This window comes from Phocoena sinus, chromosome 11 (assembly GCF_008692025.1).
Source record: "Phocoena sinus isolate mPhoSin1 chromosome 11, mPhoSin1.pri, whole genome shotgun sequence".
Taxonomy (NCBI): domain Eukaryota; kingdom Metazoa; phylum Chordata; class Mammalia; order Artiodactyla; family Phocoenidae; genus Phocoena; species Phocoena sinus.
This window is the reverse complement of record NC_045773.1, coordinates 80,916,603-80,937,606: the sequence shown is the minus strand read 5'-3', so window position 1 is coordinate 80,937,606 and position 21,004 is coordinate 80,916,603. Positions and strand designations below refer to the sequence as shown.

The 21,004-nt window shown below is 49.6% G+C and overlaps 1 protein-coding gene and 1 long non-coding RNA gene across 2 annotated transcripts; one reads left to right on the top strand and one right to left on the bottom strand.

The window, feature by feature from the left end:
- The first annotated feature begins 1,855 nt into the window (after positions 1–1,855).
- On the top strand, positions 1,856–11,569 carry LOC116762182 (MHC class I polypeptide-related sequence B-like). The gene is given in 8 exon segments (XM_032648929.1): positions 1,856–1,896; positions 2,197–2,618; positions 6,168–6,428; positions 6,661–6,681; positions 6,684–6,774; positions 6,776–6,942; positions 10,487–10,676; positions 11,560–11,569. Coding segments are annotated over 8 exon segments (1,203 nt in total).
- Positions 11,570–19,128: 7,559 nt separating this feature from the next.
- Positions 19,129–20,952, bottom strand: LOC116761848. Its single transcript, XR_004352127.1, has 3 exons — positions 20,485–20,952; positions 20,222–20,258; positions 19,129–19,420 (listed from the first exon to the last, which is right to left on the bottom strand). It is a non-coding gene; the product is annotated as an uncharacterized LOC116761848 (long non-coding RNA).
- Between the last annotated feature and the right edge of the window lie 52 nt (positions 20,953–21,004).

The window sequence follows — 21,004 nt, the reverse complement described above, 5'->3', positions numbered from 1 at the left end:
CCAAATATATCTACATTGTTCTGGCTGTCATTCCATAAGGCTCAGCTGAGAACTTGCTCTTTCAGCCCTTCTAAAGATTTCAAAAGCTCCTAACAGCCTTTGTAAAATCCCTTCCTGTTTAATAAACCCAGAATAATCTCTGGTTCCTTCACTCAACCCTGACTGATACAACTTGTTATTAAAAATAGGAAGATAAAAGCCAACTGAGTATTGAAATGTTTGCATCTAGCGAAAGAGAACTAAAGATTGGGAAAGTGGTAATAAGGACCACAGCTTTTTGTTATAAGTCTTCTTCCTTTTAAAATTATATACATGTATAAATTTGGTAAAAATTTAAAATAGTCAAATGAGCAAAAACACATTTGGGAGATAATATACAGTAAGACATATACTGGGTTTAAAAAATAAGCTCCACCATCCATGCAGACTGTGTTGTTTCTTTAAAAGTCGTGTCTGAAACATTCCCACATCTTGGAAAATTTACAAATGTATGATAAGGACACCTCTCCTAAATGTATATGCCTCTCAGTTTTTCCTGACAACATATTACAGGTTGTCTTCATTTATCCCTTTCCCCTGGTATCCTGAGATTGGTATCCTTACACTTTTTAGTGAATGCGGCACCTCGCATTTCTAGCAGATATCAAATAAATTTCAGGGCCCTATATTCTCCACCTTTCCATCTGCTGCTTTCCTCTACACCCTGCAGAAACCCAAGGCTTCCTTAGCTTCGTGCCAGTGAAGCAGCTGCGGTCACAAATAAGCTTGTGCCTGTGGGGACCAAGGAGATTCAATGTATTTTCAATCCCCTCAATCTTGGTTTGTGCCCAAGAGAAGGCAGCTGCTCTTGAACTTTCAGACTCTCAAGTGACTCAACTCTCCAATTCCCAGGGTTCTGCGTATACCCTCCTTGATGTCATCTTCCAGACCGTGCCAGATGTTGGGCAAGTCTTCAAAGTTGACATAATCAAGATCCTAAATCCCAAAATCCTCCATCAGTCACCTACGAGCTACAATGGCCCTGCTGGGGTCCTGAGGGAGATAAGTGTGAAACATACTCCAGGCAAAATCACTCTTTAAGGCTGGTCCATGGGAATTACTCAGAGCCCCCTCCTGCTGGTGAGGGACACTTCGCCCCTCTTTTGAGGGCCCAAGAGTGAAGGACTCATGGGACATGTGACAGGTCATGGTGAGGCGGGCTTCTACACAACCGTACCTCTTGTCTAGGCAAAGGGTCATTGCGATTAGACATGTTCACTAATCCAGCTTACTAAGCTCAGAAGCCACAATAGAGTTGGGGCCAAACCTCAGGAATAAAGAGTCCCTTTTCCTGGAATGTCCTCAATTTCTCATTAAGGACATTTTTTAATGTCCCTCCTCATCCTCCTCCTTTTCTGCCTTTTCTTCCCCTCCCCCCACTCCTCCTCCTCCTCCTTCTTTTCATTTTGCAATAATTCTAGACTCACCAAAAAAATTACAAAAATAGTTCAGAGATGTCCCACACAACCTACAGCCATCTTACCCCAATGAAAGCATCTCACGTACTGTAGTACGTTGCCAAAACCAGGAGTCAACGCACTTTTTTTCCTCAGGTAGATTTGGTACTTGAAACTCCAGAAATGTCTTTCCATCATGACTAACAAAACAGGTTTATAGTGTTCAAGGTGCTGCCCTTTGAAGAGGAAGTGCTTTGAGTCCAATCCAAGCCAATGCTTGAGGCACAAGACGCTGCAATTTTCTGGTCTAGTTTGTTTGTGAAGAGCTGAGAATCGCTGGAGCATCAAAAAAGTGGAATGTTCCTGCAGATTGTCACCAGAGAGAGCGGAACTGATGGATGTTAGAAGATAATCCGGGGATGGGTCCTCAGCAGCGGGGAGAGCTAAAGGGCCAGTGCAGGTGGTTATTGGAGAAGTTATCTGGATTGTTTTTAATGAGAGACATTTCTCACCTCAATGGGTTTCCTAATGAGTTTAGGTGGTGGAAAACATCATTAAAACAGAAGAAACATCAGTATTTTCCAGGCCCTGAGAGTAATCCACCTACTTTTCCTGGATAAAGTCCCTTCTGAAGAGATACACCATTCTCTTTTAAGAAGATGGGTGCAGAAACCCAGGAATTCAACCCGCGGATTTCCCTGGTGGTCCAGTGGTTAAGACTCCAGGAGGGGCGTTAGCCTAAGGGGTCCCTGCGGAGAAGCTCCCAAGGCAGCGAGCTGAGAGGACGCCCCGTTTTCTCCTCCGTCATCCTCATCACGGCCTCACATCTCAGCCTCAGCAATAGGCCCTCTAGAAGCTGCCACACAAAAGATAAAATCCCCAGGTCCTGGGCCAGCACAGCTAAAACCCCTAAACCGCTGAGGGTGAGAGTGGAAGGAAAGAAAAGGAGAATAAGGAGAGCAAGCGAGAAGGAAGAAGGCGCAGCGGCGAGGAAGGAGAAGCAAGTTGCAAAGGAACGGAGCAGGGCCGGTCAGTGGAACGACCACAGGCCAGGAGGCGGCATCTCCCGGGGAGAAACAGCTCCACCCAGCGGTCCAGCTCCGCGCGGCTTGCCAAGGCTCCTCCTTGTCCTGCCGTTTCTAGCCGGCGCTGCCCTTTCTGTGCTCCCGGCTACCGCCGCTGGTGAGTGGCGTTCACAGAGGTCCTCAGCCGGGAGCCTGGGGCGGTTTCAGGGTCCGGGTGGGATTCGGTGAGCGTCGCGGGGACCGTCTCACTTGCGGTGCAGCGGGGTGGGGAGTGGGGGCGGGGGAGTGGGGGGAGTAGGGGGCGGGATGAGGTCGGGGAGGGGCCGGGAGCGGCTCGCGGCCTGTGGCCACCACAGCACGTTCCCGCTTTTCAGTCTCTTTCCAACTCCCACCCTCTGCTCCCCCTGCTGCACCCGCCCTCCCTGCTTTCCTCTTCCTCACACATCCGCGTCCTCTGACTGCCCTGGGTGGGAAGGCTGCCCCCAAGCCCGGGTTGCTCCCGTCAGAGGCGATCAAGGGCTCTTGGAGGTCCGACGCTCAGGCGGCCACTTCCCACCGGTGTGTTGGGTGCCCTCTTAGGCCCCTGAGCGCTGTCCTCTCCTCCTGTTCTCAGCTCTGCCCTTTTCCCGTTTCTGGCCTCGGGAATCAGGGGGCTTCCAGGCAGACAGCGCTCAAGGGCCTCAGGCCTTGGAGTTGAGGGTCTCTTTCTAGTGACTGGAGCTCTAGGAAGGGCCCAAGGGCCCTGAACCACACTTCCTACTGCTGTGGGCACCGTGGCCGATGCTGGCTTTCACTGAGGGAAGTGACAAAAAATGTTTTCCCATATTCAGATACAGAAAAGTCATTCTGGCTTATACATGAACTAAGTTGAATTTTGGGCTAAGTAACTTGCCTCTTTGTGGCCTGTCAGACATACATTGTACATCTGCTTTAATTATTAAAGGAAAGAGCACATTGACCAGAAGTAAAGAATCTCCATGTTAAAAATAAAGACTAGGGCTTCCCTGGTGGCGCAGTGGTTGAGAGTCCGCCTGCCGATGCAGGAGACGCGTGTTGGTGCCCCGGTCCGGGAGGATCCCGCATGCTGTGGAGCGGCCGGGCCCGTGGGCCATGGCCACTGGGCCTGCGCATCCGGAGCCTGTGCTCCGCAGCGGGAGAGGCCACAACAGTGAGAGGACTGCATACCACAAAAAAAAAAAAAAAAAAAAAAAAAAGACTAAATGCCCCTCTTCCTGGGACTCCAACGCTGGTTCACCTTTGATGATAAGACTTCCTTCCCAGGTGCCAAGGCCATCATACTGTATGTGCTACACGTGTATGTGCTGAAGGGGAATTCCCTGGCGGTCCAGTGGTTAGGACTCAGAGCTTTCGCTGCCGTTGGCCGGAGTTCAATCTCTGGTCCGGGAACTAAGATTCTGGTGCGAGGCAGCCAAAAAACTACCCCCCCAAAAAAACAACAACAACAACAAAAAACAACTGTGCTGAAAACCCTGCTTCTCCAGAGCAGTTTCTCAGAGTTATCTGGGAAGCTGGCTTCCCGGCTAGTCCTTAATTTGGCTCAAATAAAACACTCTACTCTTTTTTTTTTTTTTTTACTATATTTTATTTTTTGAATTTTTGAATTTTACTTTATTTATTTTTTTATACAGCAGGCTCTTATTAGTCACCCGTTTTATACACATCAGTGTATATATGTCAATCCCAATCTCCCAGTTCATCACACCCTCTACTCTTATTATAGATTGTTTATTCATTATTTTCACTGAGAGAAGTTAGGGTCTGACTGTTTTGGAGCCAAGGGATTCTTCCTGTGATTTCTGTGGTCTCCACTGCCCCCCCCCACCAATGTTAATTCTTATTTTCTGCTGTGCCCCTGTTCCCACCCCTGATTCTCTCCTTGCCTCCTCCCCTGCCATCTCTTGCGCCCCCTCAGTATTTACCCTCACCCTCCCTGCTGTTCCCGCCTCCCTGCGGTTCTCTGATCCCTTCCTAGGGCGTCCTCACCCTCATCCTCTCGTCCCTCATGGATCTTTACCTGCAAGGATCAGTCACCTGTATGGCTCCTACCTTCCCCCAGCTTTCACTGACCTTACATTTCTGGGATTGACTTTTGCCCACACTCACTTTTGCCCAGTATGAATTCCCTACATCCCCACTAGTTTCATCACCAGGGGGAGCTGTGGTGATGGGCCTTGACAATTGTACCCTGAGCACAGTGCACAGCCCCTGTGGGAGGACCTCTCCCCCGGTCTTGGCACCCATCCTCCTACCTCTGCCGCAGTGCAGGCACCAGCTCTTGGCCCTCATTAACTGTGGACCTTTCACCCAGCATTGCCCCTTCCCCACTCCTGCATCCCAAACGTCACCCTCTGGAGGCTTCCACTCTCCAGGCCTCAGGTGCTGGACTCCACTTGCCCTGGTCCCTCTGCACCTACCCCCATGGCACGTTGCCCAGCTTCCACTCCTTGCCTGAGTGCCTGGGGCCATCACCACGTTCTCATCAATCGCAAGCTTCCTCCCAGGAATCACCACGCCATCCTCACCCTCCCTCAACCAGAGCACCCCTCCTCTCCTGTCTTCACCCTAACCCAAGAGCCCCCAGAGTCACCCCTGAGGCATGCTCATCCCCTGCCCCCCAATACACCCTCACCACTGTTTCCTCTGCAGCCCCTTGCCCTTCCTCCCTCCCCAATAGGAATACTACCCTTGGTCCAACTGCCTACCTCCTTGGCCTTCATCACCCTCTCTTGGGTTCACTGACCCCAGTGGGCTCTCACGGCATCAACCATGTATCCAAAATCCTTGTTGATGCCATGGTCAGTTGGCCTTTCCCTACAGGGGGTCTTCCCCCAGCCCTGCCCCTCCTGTGCTGGCTGCCTGACCCACAGCCTCTGTGGAGGTGTGACCTGCCCCCAACCACTCCCACCATGCAGGTCCCTCCCTATGTGCACCTTGGCTTTCCAGTTCTATTTTCTCTTGCCACCACTCCTTCTAATTCTCCATGACCCTTGGGCCCATGGCACTGACTCAGGCCCCCAACACCCACCTCTCCCAGGGGACACTGGCAGGTCCATCCACCTCCCCACCTGGGGCCTCACCATGCCTCTTGCACTCTGGGCCCAGACCCACTGCTTCACCTCCACCAGGGGTACTGGCCCACCTTCCACTCTCTTAGGGCCACAGCCCAGCCCCTCAGGCCCCTCTGCCTCGTGTCTCACCCTCCCTTGAGCCCACCTTGTCCATGATGAGCCTGCCCCACAGGCAGCAGCCCTCACTCTCCATCTCCCCTGACCCGCCTCTGACCAGGGATGCCTCTGATCCTGGGCCTGACACTGCCCCTCCCTCCCCTCTGACTCCACCTCCCCTCACCCTGGTCTTCCTGCCTCTCCCTTGCCCCCTGCAGGCCAGCCTCTCCCCTTGGCCTCCTGCCTGGACCCTTAGGGAGCCGGTGCCTCCCTGTCCTGGCACTTGTCCTGCATGTTTGCCCATCTCCACCCCTCCCTCCACTCCTCAATTCCCCTCTCCTTCCCTTCTCTTTTTCTTCTTTCCCCTGTGTTGGAAAAATTCTCATTGTGGTCCCTTGTACATGTGCATGTTCTGCATCCTCAGTCCTGGAGCAGGTCAGGACAGCAGAACTTGTCTGCTAAACATTTGATGTGCACTTGTTTCCGGAAAGCTCTTTCATCTGCGGTTCCCCCTTCCCCAGGATCACACAGTCTTCATTACAACCTCACGGCGCTGACCCGGGATGGATCTGTGCAGTCCAGCTTTTTCGCTGGGGGACACTTGGATGGCCAGGCCCTCCTGCGCTATGACCGTGAGACAGGCAGGGTACAACCCCAGGGGCTGTGGGCAGAAGAGCTGGGAGCTGAGACGTGGGACACAGAGTCCAAGGACTTGACAGAGACGTGGAAGGACTTCAGAGAGCTTCTAGCAGAAATCTTGGCCCTGCAGGAGGAGAAAGGAGGTGAGAGTGGGGAGGGTCCGAGAGTGCTGTGAGGCCTTTCACTGGATTTGGGGGCAGGGGCCAGAGGATAGGGGTCTGTGAGTTCAGCAGGGGGGTGGCCATGACTCAGCAGCCCTGGGAAGACATGGAGGGGAGCAGGGAGAGTGCCCTCTGGCTGGAGTTTCTCACTTGCGTGTGAGGACAGAGGGACAGCAGGGACTGGAGGAGTCACTGCTGGTGGGGTGGGTTGCAGGTGTGAATTCCCTCCAGGAGATCTGGGCTGTGAAATCCGAGAAGACAACCACGCCTGGAGCTTCAGGTTTCGCTACTATGATGGGGAGCTCCTCCTCTCCTGTCACCCAGAGACCCACTACAGCGCCCCAGTCCTTGGCTCAGAACCTGGCCGTGGAAATGGAGAAGTCCTGGGACACAGATGGCTTTCAAAGCAAGTATTACCAGGCCCACGTGCAGGGAGAGCTTTGTGGAAGACTGCGGGGCTATCTGGAATCCTGGACAGGCTTCAGGGAGAGAACAGGTACTGCTCCTGGGCCAGGGCCCTTCCTCTCCCCCAGACCCCTAGAGCCTCCCCGCCGTGACTCTGCACACGGAGACCCTTCCTGTCCTCTGGGTGCACATTTGCTCTGTTGGCGTGGTGTCCTGCAATTTCCTGCTCTGTTAAATCCACTGTAGAAAGATGGGCAGGTGGGGAGGGGAATGAACCGCACCAGTGACAATCAGCCAGGGGAGCAGTGGGCCCTCCGACAGAATCTGTACCAGGGAAGAGGGGTGTCAGGCAGGAGAGGAAGCCCCTAGACCGGGGTGGGCGCCCCTGTCCCAGAAAGTTCCCTCCTGGTCCCCAGGAGCCCCCCCTGCACGGCCCCCTCCTCAGCTTCAACACGTGGATCCAAGAGAGTGAGGCCCCATCCCAGCCCCTCCTCCTGCCCGGCTGAAGGAACTGGGCCCCAGGGTGCAGAGCAGACTTGGGGCAGGTCTGGGGTGGATGAGGGCTCAGCCAGAGGTGGAGCGTGTTCTCTCCGTCTCCCTTAGAGGGAGCAGGGCTTGGCACCGGGCCTCACTGGCTCTGTGCTTTCTCCCACGGGGCCCCCAGCCGTGAACGTGACCCATAGCCAGGACTCAGAGGGCACAGTCAACCTCACATGCTGGGCTTTTGGCTTCTTTCCCCAAAATATCTCCATGGCCTGGTTTTGGGATGAGGAACCCATGAGCCAGGAGGCCCAGCGGTCTGGGGGTGCCCTGCCTGATGGGAACGGGGCCTAGCAGACCTGGGTGACCAAAAGTGTTCCCCAAGGAGAGGAGCAGCGGGTCCAGTGCCACTGGAACACAGCGGGAATCACAGTGCACACACTGTGCCCTCTGCTGAGCCTGGGGTGATCCTGGAGGAGGTTGTGACCCTGGGTCAGAGCCCAGGGTCAGGGAGAGGAGAGCAGGCCTGTGGCTCTGGGGTGCCTGGGTTATATGTAATAAGTCCCTCTCTCAGGAGAGAGCCTGTTGCATCAGAGTCAATGGTGGACCATCCTGGGTGTTGCTGCCTTTGCTCTTGTTTTTATCATCGGGCCTTGTGTCCTTTGCTACTCGAAGAAGAAAAAGACAGCATTAGCTGTGGGGAGCCCAGGTGAGAAATCTGGGCACGGGTGGGGATGGGAGGGGCTCTGCCTGGGATGTAGGGTCCCCCTCGTGTCCCTCTGCACAGATGTGAGAGGATGACAAGCCTCTGTTCCAAGAGCTGGACATTGGGGTATTTGTGAGGGGAATGGGAGCTACGTCTGCTCTAACCCCTTGGTCCTGCCCAAAGCCAGGGCCAGGCTGGGGCCCTTAGTGTCCAGCGAGGCCTCTCCTTGCTCGGGTGAGACTGGGCAGCAGTGAGGGTTGCAGCTCCTTTTGTTCTCATCTCTTTTTCTCTACTCTCAGGCTCACCAGGGCTTGTCTGGGGAGCATGTGTTGGATCATGTGCTGGTTGGGAGGGTCTAGGTGATCCTGGAATCAGAGGGAACCTGAAGTAAAGTGTTTGTGACCTGGTGAGGAGGGGTTAAAAACTGAGGAGGAGTTCAGAGGAAAGGTGATTTCCTGTCTGCGTTTCTCTCCCCCAGTTTTTCAGCCAGTATTAAGAATCCAAGTAGAAGGATCATAAGACTCAAACTAGGGTTCAGTGGATGGTGCCAGAGCCCTGCCTGTGATGCTCCCTTGTGAGGCCCCACTTAGAGATGTCTTGCAACCTCTCCAGTTCCTCCTCCATGAGCTGTCTTCTGAGTTTCGATTCCTCTGGGTCACCCCCAGCCTGCATCCTTCTCAAGTTCCCATCACTTGCTCCCATGCTTGCTGGGATTTCCTTAATATGGAGGAGTAGTGAGCAGATACCGCTTGACCATTTAGGGAGAGGAGACCAGCCAATCCTTGGACACCTGGGGTCACTGCTTTTATCTTACCTCCAGGTTCTTTCCTGTCCAGCCCCTCCGTGTCCAGCCTCACAGTCCAAGGGCTCTTTAGAGGAGGGCACTGGGTCTGCGTTCTGTGGTCTCACCCTGCCCTCCCTGAGCCAGTTCCCTTGCTCATGGTGGTCACTGCCCTGTAGATTTGGAGAAGGGGATGGTCACATTGATTTCCCCATAATCAGGTTGCTTGAGGGGAGAGGAAAAGAGCAGCAGAGCTTTGTGTTTGGCAAAGAGCAAAGGCAGAGCGTGGAACAGTGCAAGGGTGGCGTGTGCAGAGACTCAGCTCCTTCTGTTGACGCCACCTCTTTGTGTCACTGGCGTGCTTGGGGACGTGGTTTCTCATCCATGAGCCTAATTCCCTTATCATTTGGCCTTCAGCCTGGGCATACAGGGATGGTTAGTCACCCTGCCCCACGGCAAGAGGCTCTGTCCATGCAGCACCCAGAGCAGGGGACCAGGCAGCTCTGTAGTCGCTCCTGTTCTCACCTGGGGCACCCCCGACCCCTCCCCACCCACCCACCCCCAGGGAACGTGAGTTCTGGTTCCCTTGGAGCAGAAACGGTTGTCTTGTATGTCACTGGAGCATCTGCTGGGAAAACAGTGTGAAGATCATGTGCTAACTTCTCAAAATTACTTTTTAAATTTTTGATGTCCAATAAAAATGTTTATGACTTCAGGTGGCAAAGCTCAGTAGGATTTCCTCCAATACTGATCTTGCGGTGCATATTAAATGAAAGAGGAATTCAAATGGGGCGGAGGTGGAGGGTGGCAGCGGCAGTCGCAGGGTGCAGAGGGGGCCAGGTACAGCCTCGGGCTAGGGGTGTCCCCGGCATCCACATTGAGCAGCAGATCCCTACAGGAAGGGAGGGCGGTCCTGGTTGAATCCCTGCCTGGAACAGGGCAGGAGGGACTGTGTAGCCTCAGCCTAGCAGCAGCACTTGGGGTGGAGCTGGGATTCCAGGAGCCAGTGGACCAGGAAGGAGCAGGGAAGGCCAGGCCTCTGCAAGCCAGGGGTGCTCCAGGGGCAGGTCAGGGGCAGGGCCTGTGGCAGCCCAGTTTTTCTAGATGGGGCTGCTGTCACCTGGGCTTCCCAATGGGCTTTCCAGTTAGGAGCTGCTGGCTCAGGGCTGGGGGCGGGCAGGAGGCTGCGCTGCAGGTGGAGGTCAGGGCCTGAGGTGGAGCCGGGCAGTGGAACAGGTGCTTGTGCAGGTGAGGAGGCCCGAGAACGGAGGAGAGGAAGGAGTTGTGTGTGTGTCCACTCCCAGGCCTGGAGGAACGTGGAGTCGGGACCCGTCTGTGATGGAGCCTCGCACTGTGTCGGGGATGGGTCCGGGCTTAAGGCGGGAGGGCTTTGGGTTTCCACTCCTGGATCTTGTCCTTTCGTCCTGCCGACCTTTGTCCCTGTCGTGGAGGGTGGTGGAAGCAGGGACAGGTGATGATGTTGGGGAGTCAGGGGAGGAGCCCAGCAAGGGCTGGGCGAAAAGGGAGCAAAATAGGCACGGTGCTTTCTTCCCTCAGAGAAAGGCAGAACCTGACTTTGGAGCAACTGAAGGAGAATCTCTGAGGGAATAAAGAGCAATATTCTGCAGCCAATTGGTCATTTATTTATTGGTTTTTCCTTTTCCCCAGAGCCGTTAGCCTACAAGACCTGGATCAATGCCAGATGCAGCCAAGTGACCATAATGGCCTCACACAACTGGGATTTCAGTCCTCGTTGTCAGACCCTGTGTCCATCAGTTCCACGGGAGGAGCTTAGATCTGCCGCCAGAGCCCTGAATTCAGCTCCCTCTTCTGGTCTTACTAGCACTTTCCCTTTTGTGTGTGTTCTGTTATTTATTTTATTATTTTTCTGTTTTATTTGTTATTTTTTTCAGGTGTAGTTGATTTACAGTATAGCACTTTCCCTCTTTTTTAAATTTATTTTTTATTGAAGTATAGTTGAATAATTGAACACAATGCTGCGCTAATCACTGCTGTACAGCAGAGTAACTCAGTTATCCATATACATACACTCTTTCTCATATTCTTCTCCATTATGGTTTATCACGGGTTATTGAATATAGTTCCCTGTGCTATACAGTGGGATCTTGTTGTTTATCCATCCTATATATGCCAGTTTGCATCTGTTAATCCCAAACTCCCACTCCATCCCTCTCCCACCCCGCTCCCCCTTGGCAACCACTAGACTGCTCTCTATGTCCCTGAGCACTTTCCCTCTTGATGCCTCAGTTTCTTCATCTATGAAATGAGAAAAATAGTGTTTATTTCCAGTCGTGGTGGGGACGATTAAAACCGTTCCTATATATGAGGTGGCTGCAGCTGTGCTACACTAGTCACTAACTCTATTTTTGTTTTTTTTATGTTATAATAGAATACACGGATAATAATTCAATTATTACAAATAAGCTTTATCAGTAAGTTTCCTCACTGTGGCTTCTCCCAAAACGACTAATAGCAGATTTCTGGAAACTTGAGGTTCCCTTCACACCCTGTCACACGTGTATATGCATTACTTCATGTCTGCAATGTCTGTATAATTTCACATTAGGAGTTTTAATTGCTCTTTAAATGCGCATGTCTGGTCTGTGCTTTATTTCACGTGTCTGGGAAGGGACAGCGAGTAAGATTCTGGGGAGAAGGAGAGGTCCATCTCTCTGCCTTGACGCGGCACTAAAAATCCTCCACCTCTCCCTCCCCTCCAGCTCCCAGTGACTGACAGATTCACAGCAAAGCACAAAGGGCTGGGAGAAAATGCACCTGGGGCCAGTGTTCAGGGGCTGACCCTGGGTGGGGGAATCTCCCCTGAACAGTTGTAACCTTTATGTGATGGAGCAGAGCAGAGCTGAAGGGTGATATCACGGGAGGGGGACAGGGACGGGGCTTTGGGGTCTCCTGATTATGAGGAATAGGGATCGGTCTGCTTCTAGGGGGATGTGACTGCTGGGGACCCTTGGGCGGAGGTGAGAGAGTAAAGGAACCCAGAAGGTGGAGGAATCGATCAAGCATCAGCGTCTCCACCAGTTCAGACTGATTTCTGCAGGGCAGATGGAGCGGTGAGATTTCTCCATCTGATCCTCAGTCCTTCCTGACTTCTGGTCTTGGGGCACACAGGTGAGTGGTGCTCTTCTTGTTCAGGACAACCTTAGCCCCACCCGGGTAAAGCACTGCTGGCCGAGTGTACTAGGGGGCGCCTCCCACAGACTCGAGGCAGCTGACGGGAGTGCTTTCTGCAGCAGGACCTGCCTGGAAGCAAGAGGATAATGAGGGGCTCTAGTCAGATACTGTTCCCTCCGTGCCTGGTCCACAGGGTGCCCAGTAAGGTAACAGGGAAAGAGAATTCATTCATGCATCTATTTATCCAGATAGGTGCATACTGACGTATTCTTTCATGTTTTTATTCAGGGTTGATGTCATTTACACACTTGTGGCTGCATGTTTCCATTCGAGTATTCTTGCATTTTAGTCAGCTCTCAAGTGTCATTTGTTGTACTCAGTTGTCATGAAGCATAAACTTTCATACTCGTTCATTTTTGTGGTTTGTCTGTTTGCCGTGCCACACAGCTTGCGGGCTCTTAGTTCCCCGACCAGGGATTGAACCCGGGCCCACAGCACTGAAAGTGCTGAGTCCTAACCGCTGGACCGCCAGGGAATTCCCAGTGTGGTTAATTTAATCTGTAAATTAAGAGGTCAAATATCTGTGCTAGTTTTCTCGTGAAATAGACTATTATTGTAGTCCTCTCTGATTCTCCTCAATTTCTACCTTCCCAGAGGTGACCACTTTCCATATTTTTTAGCTGATTCTTTTGGCTTTTACTTCCAAGTCTCTAAACAAAATGCCTTGTTAGAACTGATGCTTGATTTCTCTGCCGCAGCCACTGTCTGTCGCATCACACAGTGGCTGATGCAATAGTTAATAGTCATTGCTTTCTTTCACGCTTCCCATTCCTTCACTTTCCCAGTTTATTTATATAGTGATCGTGTTTAGTTCATTCAGCTTTTCCTTTTGCATGACTAATACACTCGTGTAAACTACTACTTCTCACTTTCTGCACAACCTCTTGTTCTCCCTGAGTTAATAATTGCCTTTGTTTTTGTCTGATTCTTTCCTATGTAGCTCTCACGAATTGAACTTTGATGTTTCTCATATTTATATGATTCTTTCAAGAAGTGAGGATACTTTGGGCATTCTATCACTTTTTCCTTTTTGGAGATAACCTCCTGGGCCCTTCTGATGTGCTCCCACCTGGACTGGAATCTTCTACATCTGGAGCAGAGCCACCCTCCCAGGATGTCCCTCCACCACCACCTGGGCAGTGCTTTAAAGTGCTGTGGATACGGTACAGCACAGGGAACTCTGCTCAATACTCTGTAATGGCCTATATGGGAAAAGAACCTAAAAAAGAAAAAAAGAGTGGATATACGTATATGTAGAAATGAATCACATTGCTGTACTCCTGAAACTAACACAACATTTTAAATCAACTATACTCTAATAAACATTTTTTTTTAAATAAGTAAAGTGCTGTGGAGCCACCTGAGCATCCTGCTAAAATGCAGACTGCGTAAGGATGTCGAGGATGGGACCTGTGAGCTTGGTTTTCTACCCAGTATGATGCCGATTCTGCCGGTTCATGGATGATAGATGAGGCAGAAAGGATCTCTCTTTGTCTTTCTCCCGTGTTGTATGTCCAGTTTTCTGTAGCCTACATCTTTCTCTCTTTTTTTAATATAGGCCTTACTAATACATTTTAATTAAGGAAGTAATGTGTTTTGTTTCTCAATGAGTTAGGCTTAATTAATTCTATGGTAGTAAAAAAACATATAACAGAAAATTTACCAGCTTAACCATTTTCTAATGTCCAGTACAGTGGTGTTAAATATATGCACATTTTTGTGCAATAGAGCATTAGAACTTCTTCGTCTTGCAAAACGGAAACTTTATACCCACTGAACAAAAACGACAATTCTCTCTCCCCGCCGGCCCTGGCAACCACCATTCTCTTTTCCGTCTCTAAGAGTTTGACTGCTTTAGACCCCTCATGTAAGTAGAATCATGCAGTATGTGTCTTTTTGTGACTGGCTTATTTCACTCAGCATAAGGTCTTCCGCGTTCATCCATGCTGTAGCAAATGACAAGATTTCCTTCCTTTTTAAAGCTGAATAATATTCAATTATATGTATATCTCACATAATCTTTACCCATATATCTGTCAATGCACAGTTTGCTTCTGCCTCTTGGCTTTTGTGAATAATGCTGCAACGAACATGGATGTGCACACTTTCTCTGTTTTATACCCTCTCTCATTTTGGTGGAATTAATATTTTAGTAGTTTCTTATCAGCATATGTTTGAAGTACATGTTGCATGTTTCAAAGTGTATTATTCTTTGGCTTGATGAATAGTTTGGCTGAAATTTGGAGGCACTGCTCCATGTTTTTCTTTCTTCTTTTGAAGAAACAGAGAGAGACAGAGGGAGAGAGAGAAGACAGCAGGGCAGCAGCTGCTCATGAGGTCTCTGAATTTCACACATTAATTACCAGACTCTTTCTGCCCTGCCTTCCTTCTAGCACTGTCACCAGAGCACTTCTTAACTCACTATATTACAGTAAGCCAAATTTGTCATTAGTATGATGGGTCAATGTTGTAATATGAGTAAATTCTTGTTGATATTTTATCCCTTTGAGTGCCCAAAATCTGGTAGGGTCCTGGAAGGAAACAGTTGGCCGAATCAAAGAGATAAGTGGAGAGAGTGTAATGACCATGCTATTTACAGAGCTGTAGGCAGCTAATAGCAATAGAAGGCAGAGGTCCCGGAACTAGAAAAAGCCGGAAGCTGTTACCACCTCTAGACTGAAGGGACAGCAGAAGGAATTTGTTTCTAGAACCCAGCAGAGCTGTAGCCTCTGAGAGGGGTCACCGAACAAGTGATAGGGAGAGGAATGTAGGCATTACTGTAGCGCAGCCCTGGAGGAGAGAGTGGCCATCAATGCCTTGGATTCTCTCCTCCCACACAGTGGTCCCTGCAGTGCCTGCTAATGGCAAACCCAACCAGAAGCCAGAGAGCAAAGCCCCCAGGTGACGTGTTCTATGAGAATAACAGGAAATATAAGTGATGCTCCACAAGCGGTTCAGAACCTAGAGAGTAGACAAAGAACAGTTAGGATGCCGAGATTATGCAGATTCTGTGAAATTAAAGACAAGATGTGTGTCTTCAGTTATAAGAATATATGTTGGAAAAATGACAGACATTAGGCTTATTCTATATGGCCCCATGGGTTATGTCTAAGTGAAAGGGAGAGGAAATAGCTACAGATATTCATGAAGAAGAACAATCTCCAAAGCCAGAAGGTGATGAGGTCTCCATTAATCAGGATGGACAAACACAGGCTGGACAACCACTTAAAAGGGACCTATGTTCATTTCGTGGGATCTGTATCAGCGTAAGCCTAGAGACCAAGGTCATGGTGGTAAATGAGAGTGGGTCCCTCAGATTCTACTAGCACATGAGAGCTCATGGCCTGTAGGTATTAACCTGCTGGAAAAAGGGACTGTTAACTCCCCTGGAGTTCTTCCCCCTAAAAAGTCGTGGCCCTGAGCTAAACTGCTTGTCCCATTGAATACTTATTTAACATGTATTTTATGTTCCTGACGAATCTTGTGTTTGCCTTCACTTATATGCTTTAAATTCTACAAGGATCACATATACTCATCTGTTAGATTTTCATTTGGAAAACCTCTTCACAACCCTACAAGTTCCACCTGACACTAGGAATTATATGGAACAGGTAATAAACATGTGGTTTTTTTTCAATCACTCATCATTTTTCCTATTTTTAAGATAAAGATTGCCCAATAACATCTCTGTATATCTGAGGTCACATCCCCACAGCATTGTGTACTTTGTGAAGTAATCAGTTGGGTTATTTGTAAAAAACAAAAGCTGTCTTACTCTGTGGGAAAAGGGAACATGTCGGGAATAACGGATATAGATTATAGACTCATTAGGTGCAGCCGAAGAAGTAAGGCTCAGGGCCGGTGGGGGCCAGGGCAGTGCGGGGATGGGGCAGCAACTACTGGTCCTCAGTCTCATTAACGAACGACCATCGAGATAAAAAATATAATACTGCACAATGTTCACACTCTTGCACTAGTCAGGGTTCACATTCCCGTGACAGCACATCCAGTCGGTCTAGCTTGGGCCTGCTGTCCACTCCTTCATTAAAAGAAGCAATCAGTATTGATCAACAGCCCTCCTGGCTGTATCCAGGTGGTATATCATAGTTCCCTAAAAGCATACTGGAGTGCACTAGCAAAGAACAGGCATGATACATAAAAACTTGTAATAAATATTCACTGCACAGGCAAAATAGTGGATTCCTTTTTAAAGACAAGCCTCAGAACCCAGATCATCCTCAGGTCACTGCGCATGACCCCGGTGTGACCAGGGAGGTGACCTTCGGCTGGGTCTGGAGCATCTCAGTTCTAGGCCAGGTACAGCCGTAGCAGGAGAGGGTCTTTGGGGCTGGGGTTCAAGAGGAAGAGGCCTCAGATGCCTCTGCATCTACAACTGATTTTCCCCCACAGGTTTAATGGGTTTAATAAGTTTACCCCTTCAGTTCCTATTTGCAACACCCAATATTCCTTGGAAATACCAGACAGACCCAGCAATGGCCAACAGTAAAGTTCAGACCTCCAGAGTTTCAAAGTTCAGGTTCTCCAACCATTCTGCGTTGGAGTGGCACTTATCCAAAACTGGTACTTCCCTATAGTTGGGGAACTTTAAATGTACTAGTGAAAAAAGCTTTTTCCTGTTCAAGGGGAAGAAAGAAAATCATTCCTCAAAACCCAGCAGATCGGGCTGTGAGATCTCTCCTCCTGTCCCAGCTCTTCAGGCAGTGGAGCAAGAGGCCAAAATCTAACCTGAGTTACAAAAACAAGACAGTGATGGGTATAAAGGGAGTGACCAGGAGCAACAGATTCTCCTTTACCTCTCACGTCCAATATAGGTACTTCACAGAAAAACAAGAATAACAGGTCCACAAAATACAACAGCTAGAATTAGAAAAATCCACTCATCCAAGGGTGGTGGAAGGCTGGAAGGGGAAGTGGGAGGGGAAGTGGCACAGGAAGAGTATTCAAATCAGCCCAGGCACAGGGGCTGGCAAACGCTAGCAAAGAGCTGCAGAAAAACCCATGGTCAATAAAAACAAACAAACAAAAACCTGTCGTCCTTTCAGACTCACAGGTGTTTAAAATCCATACTGGTGCCCGGAAGATTCTGCCTCACGTGCACCACAAACAAAAGTCCCGATGCCTCAGAGAGGATGGAATATGCACAGGGCACTGGGTAGAGTGGGTCCTGCCTTCCCTGGTCGGGGAGGGAAACAAGGGAAAGAGCTGCCACAGGGGCCTTCCAATCCCACCCATCCCTTCTGGATGGCAGGCGACTCAGTGCCTGCAGCCTGACGTTTGGCAGGCGTGCATCTACAGCTCTGTCTTCTGATTCTCCTACTTCCATCCCATTACGTCTCAGAGTCAGAGTGCCTCTTCTTCCCTTGGTTTGTCTGATGGTTAGGCCAAAAAGTTATTAAAGTGATCATATAATAAGTCTCAAATTAATACTGTGATTTCTAGGGTAACTAATGGAAAAATAAAGGAATGTGTAACTAGAAAGCTAATTGACTACAATACTGAAAAGTTTTTGGATAATCCAAAAGAAGGCAACAAAGAAAAACAATGAAGCAGAGAATAAAAGAATTAAAGATAGTAAGTGGCCAGGTGGTAGTAAACACAAGTGTGTCAGTAATCACATTAAACGTAAATGAACTCAAACACTACAATGAAGGACAAAGATGGTCAAGTGGGTAAAAATAAATGAATAGCTAATATGCTGTTTACAAAAGACACAATGTCAGTAGCAGGTTACAGAAATGTTGAAGGTAAAAGGATGGAAAAAAGAAATACCATACAGACATTGATAAGAAACCACACAGGGATACTCCTTAGAAAGACCACAGGACATGAATCTCCTTGGACATAAAGTACATGTATACGGTTTACAGCATCTTTAATATAGTTTATTTACCTGATGAGATCCTTGAGACAATATCATGCCACATATTTGATACAGTGTGCAATAAGTGCACATTGAATGAAGGAATAAAGTGCCCATAATTCAGGACTTCCCTGGCGGTCCAGTGGTTAGGACTCGGTACTTTCGTTGCTCTGGGCCCAGGTCCAATTCCTGGTCGGGGAACTAAGATCCCACAAGCCATGTGGTCAAAAAGAAGTGCCCAGTAATTCAAGTGCTATCCATATTTTAAAGAGGAGAGGAAACATCCTCGTGAAGTAAAGTAAAATAAACTAAATTAGGCCCTCTGGATAGCAGAATCGAGAACACATTCTCTGCCTTAAAGGAATCAGAACTACTTAGGGCAATATCATGTATCATGTATGTCAAATATGCCATTTACTAGGATTGAATTGATACAGACCAGAAGGCAGCGAAAGAAAGTGTGGGGAAGGATTCATTGAATGCAGAGATAAGGGGGAATTGATTTGTTTTAAAGATGGATAGAAGTCTTCAGGACAAAAAAATAGGGGGGCAAAGGCCTTATTTGGACCAAAGCAAAAGACGAGCTCACCTACCCAGGTGGGCAAATGCCTGACCTAACCCTGCCCTGGACCCAGAGGAGACCCAGGCAAGCAGAGCTCCTGGCCTGGCCGCACCTCCGTGGGTCCTAATCGTGGGAGATTTGGACCCCAGGAGACATTCTGAAACGTCTGGATCATTTTTTGTTGTCTAACTTGGCAGAAGCAGGTGTTGTAAAGTGAGGAAATACTGCCCTCTAGCGGATAGACGCCAGGGCTACGGCTAAACATCCCACAAGGCACGGGACAGCCGACCACAACCAAGAACTCTCTGGCCCAGTAAGTTAATGGTGCCAATGGTGAGAAACCCTGTCCTAGAGGTTAGTGCTGCAATGTCCTCATCACTTCTCAGATGAAGAAACGGAGGCATCAAGAGGGAAAGTGCTACAGACACAGAGAACAGACTTGTGGTTGTCAAGGAAGAGCAGGGTCGGGGAGGGAAGGACCGGGAGTGTGGGATTAGATGTAAACTATTATATATAGGATGGATAAACAACAAGGTCCTACTGTATAGCACAGGGAACTATATTCAATATCCTATGATAAACCATAATGGAAAAGAATGTATATATATAAAAGAATGTCTCTGTGTGTATAACTGAGTCATTTTGCTGTACAGCAGAGACCAGCACAACACTGTAAATAAACTATACTTTAACAACAAAAAACTAAATTAAAAAAAATTTTTTAATGTAATTCTTCTAATCCGTGAGAAAAAAAAAAAAGAGGGAAAGTGCTAGGAAGACCAGAGCAGTGAGTTGAATCCTGGTCACCTGGCTGCAGATCCTGAGCTCCCCTAGTTGAATCAGTGGAGTGGGGAGCTGACCAAGGAGACTGATTCGCAGCTGAAGGGGGACATTACAGTCTGTTGGTGCCATCTGTGTTATCACTGGACTTGTAGCTTCACAAGTTCTGGGGGAAAAGGTAAAAGAAAAAATGACCAATAAAAATGAGTTAATTGGGTGGGAAACCCTTGTATGCTCTCAGGGATACCCCCTTCTCAGGCTCTCCAGATTTCAGGACTTTCGTCTGAATTCCTCCTCAGTTTTTAACACCTCCCCACCAGATCATAGATATTTTACTGTGCCTTCCCAGAGATGTAAACATCTCTTTTTAAGTGGGGCCACCCAAAGGGACACCGCGGCCAGGGCTCCAGCACCATCCACTGACCTCTAGTTTGAGTCTGTGGTTCTTTTCCTTGGACTTTTAAGAAGGGCTAAAATAATGGGGAATAGAAATTCAGGAAGAGATAAGAGCCATCGCCTTCCATCTGAATTCTTCCTCAGTTTTTAACCCAACCCAGTCATAGACACTTTACTGCATGCAGGTTCCCTCTGAATCAATCCATGATCACCTCTAGACCCTCCCAACCAGCACATGATCCAACACATCCCCCCTAGATGAGGCCTGACGAGCCTGAGAGTGGACAGAAATCAGAACGGAGCAGGGAGTTGCAACTCTCACTGCCACCCAGTCTCACCCAGAGCAAGGAGAAGACCTTGCAGGACACTAAGGGCCCCAGCCTGGCCCTGGCTTTAGGCAGAACCAAGGGGTTAGAGCAGACGTAGCTCCCATTCCCCTCACAAATACCCCAATGTCCAACTCCTGGAACAGAGGCTTGTCATCCTCTCACATCTGTGCAGAGGGACACGAGGGGGACCCTACATCCCAGGCAGAGCCCCTCCCATCCCCACCCACGCCCAGATTTCTCACCTGGGCTCCCCACAGCTGATGCTGTCTTCTTCTTCTTCTTCGAGTAGCAAAGGACACAAGGCCCGATGATAAAAACAAGAGCAAAGTCAGCAACACCCAGGATGGTCCACTATTGACTCTGATACACCAGAGTCTCTCCTGAGAGAGGGACTTATTATATATAACCCAGGCACCCCAGAGCCACAGGCTTGCTCTCCTCTCCCTGGCCTTGGCCTCTGACCCTCCCAAGGTCACAACCCCCTCCAGGATCACCCCAGGCTCACCAGGGGGCCCAGGATGTGCGCTGTGATTCCCGCTGTGTTCCACGTGACACTAGACCCGCCTGCTCCTCTCCTTGGAGAACACTTATGGTCACGGAGGTCTGCTGGGCATGCCGGCACATGGGTTCCTCATCTGGAAACCAGGCCACTGAGATATTCTGGGGAAAAAAAGCCGAAAGCCCAGCATGTGAGGTTGACTGTGCCCTCCAAGTCCTGGCTGTGGGTCACGTTCACGGCTGGGGCCCCTGGGGGAGAAAGCACAGAGCCAGTGAAGCCCGGGGCCAAGCCCTGCTCCCTCTAAGGGAGACGGAGAGAACACGCTCCACCTCTGGCTGAGCCCTCGTCCACCCCAGACCTGCTCCAAGTCTGCTCTGTACCCTGCGGCCCCGTTCCCTTAGCTGGACAGGAGGAGCGGCTGGGATGGGGCCTCACTGTCTTGGATCCACGTGTTGATGCTGAGGAGAGAGTCTGCTTGGGTTTTTTTTTTTTTTTTTGCGGTACGCGGGCCTCTCACTGTTGTGGC